Here is a 1,247-nt window from a genome sequence, read left to right on the forward strand (position 1 = left end):
GTTCCGCACCCCTCCCCGGAGGCAGTGCCCCCGCCGGGGCACGGGCCTGCGCCCTGCTGTGGTGGCCGGCAGCCCGCGCCTCGTACCCACGGCTCTGAGGACATCTCCGGGGATGCTGTTCCCAGCCAGCTCCAGCGTCCTCAGGGTCTTGTTCCCCGGGAGACAGTTCACCAGGGCGCGGCCCCCCAGGAGGCCGATGTTGTTCCAGCGCAGGTCTGAGAGGGGCGGCAGTCAGGCGGGCCGGGGGGGCCCGCGGGCCCCCCCCGCGGTGGCCTACCCAGCTGCTGCAGGCTGGTGTTCCGGGGCAGCGCCAGGGCCAGCTCGGCCGCGCCCGCGGGGCTGATCTGGTTGCTGCGGAGGTCCAGCTGCCGCAGGGCGCCGTTGGCCGTCAGGGCCGCGCAGAAGGAGGCGAAGGCGTCCTCGCACACGCCCAGGCTGTTCCACTCCAGGGTGAGTCTGCGGGGCGGGGCGTGAGGGGCCGCGCGCCCCAACCTGCCGCCCAGGCCAGCCGGGCAGAGGAAGGGGCGGCCTCACCTCTCAATGGACTTGTTCTGCCGGAGGAGCCCGGCCAGGGCCGCGGCCCCCGCTGCCCGCAGGTTGTTGCCCTAGGGCAGGAAGCACCTGGGGTCACCCCAAAGGGCCTGGCCTGGGAGGAGCGGCTCTCTGGCATGGGGACCCCGACTCCCAGGGCCTGTGGGCCCGTCGCCCGCGGGAGGATCAGGTCAGCACTCAGGTCCTGCGTAGGGGGCTCCCCACCCCCTCATCTGCATCAGGGTGAGGGGGAGCCCCAGAGGCCTGAGGCTTGGCCAGGGAAGCAGGGAGCGCCTCGGGCCCCCTCTGGCCGACCAGGGCTGCTGGCCAGGCCTGGGCAGCGGCGCTCACCTTCAGGTCCAGACACCGCACAACGGAGTTGGCACACAGCCCCTGGAGCAGCAGGGTGGCCCCTGGGGGAGGAGGGGGCACTGCAGGCCAGCCGCCTGGGGCTGGCGCTGCCCTGAGTCAGGGGCCCTCGGACCCCGCGGCTGAAGGGTGGACGGCCCCCCACTGCCGGGCCTGGGAAGGGGCCTGTGCCACGGGGCCAGCGGGCGGCCGCGCCTCCCACCTTCCTCGCTCAGCACGCAGTCGCTCAGCACGAGCTCCGTGAGGAGCGCCTCGCTCTGCAGCAGGCTGCCCAGCGCCCGGCAGGTGTCCAGCGTCAGGCTGTGCGTGGCCAGGTCCAGCCGGCCGGCGGGCAGCTCGCGCAGCCG

General features: G+C 74.5%; 1 protein-coding gene across 1 annotated transcript in view; it reads right to left on the minus strand.

Moving 5' to 3' along the window:
- The window catches only part of LOC101635282 (leucine-rich repeat-containing protein 45), a gene marked incomplete at its 5' end in the record, with an annotated part of 6,505 nt that extends 5,258 nt beyond the window's left edge, over window positions 1–1,247 (minus strand). The window contains 5 exons of the mRNA XM_012734745.1: window positions 87–215; window positions 278–456; window positions 535–605; window positions 883–944; window positions 1,103–1,247. Of these exons, the coding sequence (XP_012590199.1) occupies window positions 87–215; window positions 278–456; window positions 535–605; window positions 883–944; window positions 1,103–1,247 (586 nt within the window). The remainder of the gene's footprint in view (window positions 1–86; window positions 216–277; window positions 457–534; window positions 606–882; window positions 945–1,102) is intronic.

The sequence above is a fragment of the Condylura cristata genome, unplaced genomic scaffold (assembly GCF_000260355.1).
Source record: "Condylura cristata isolate star-nosed mole 26May11 unplaced genomic scaffold, ConCri1.0 scaffold00068, whole genome shotgun sequence".
In the NCBI taxonomy this organism is placed as follows: Eukaryota; Metazoa; Chordata; class Mammalia; order Eulipotyphla; family Talpidae; genus Condylura; species Condylura cristata.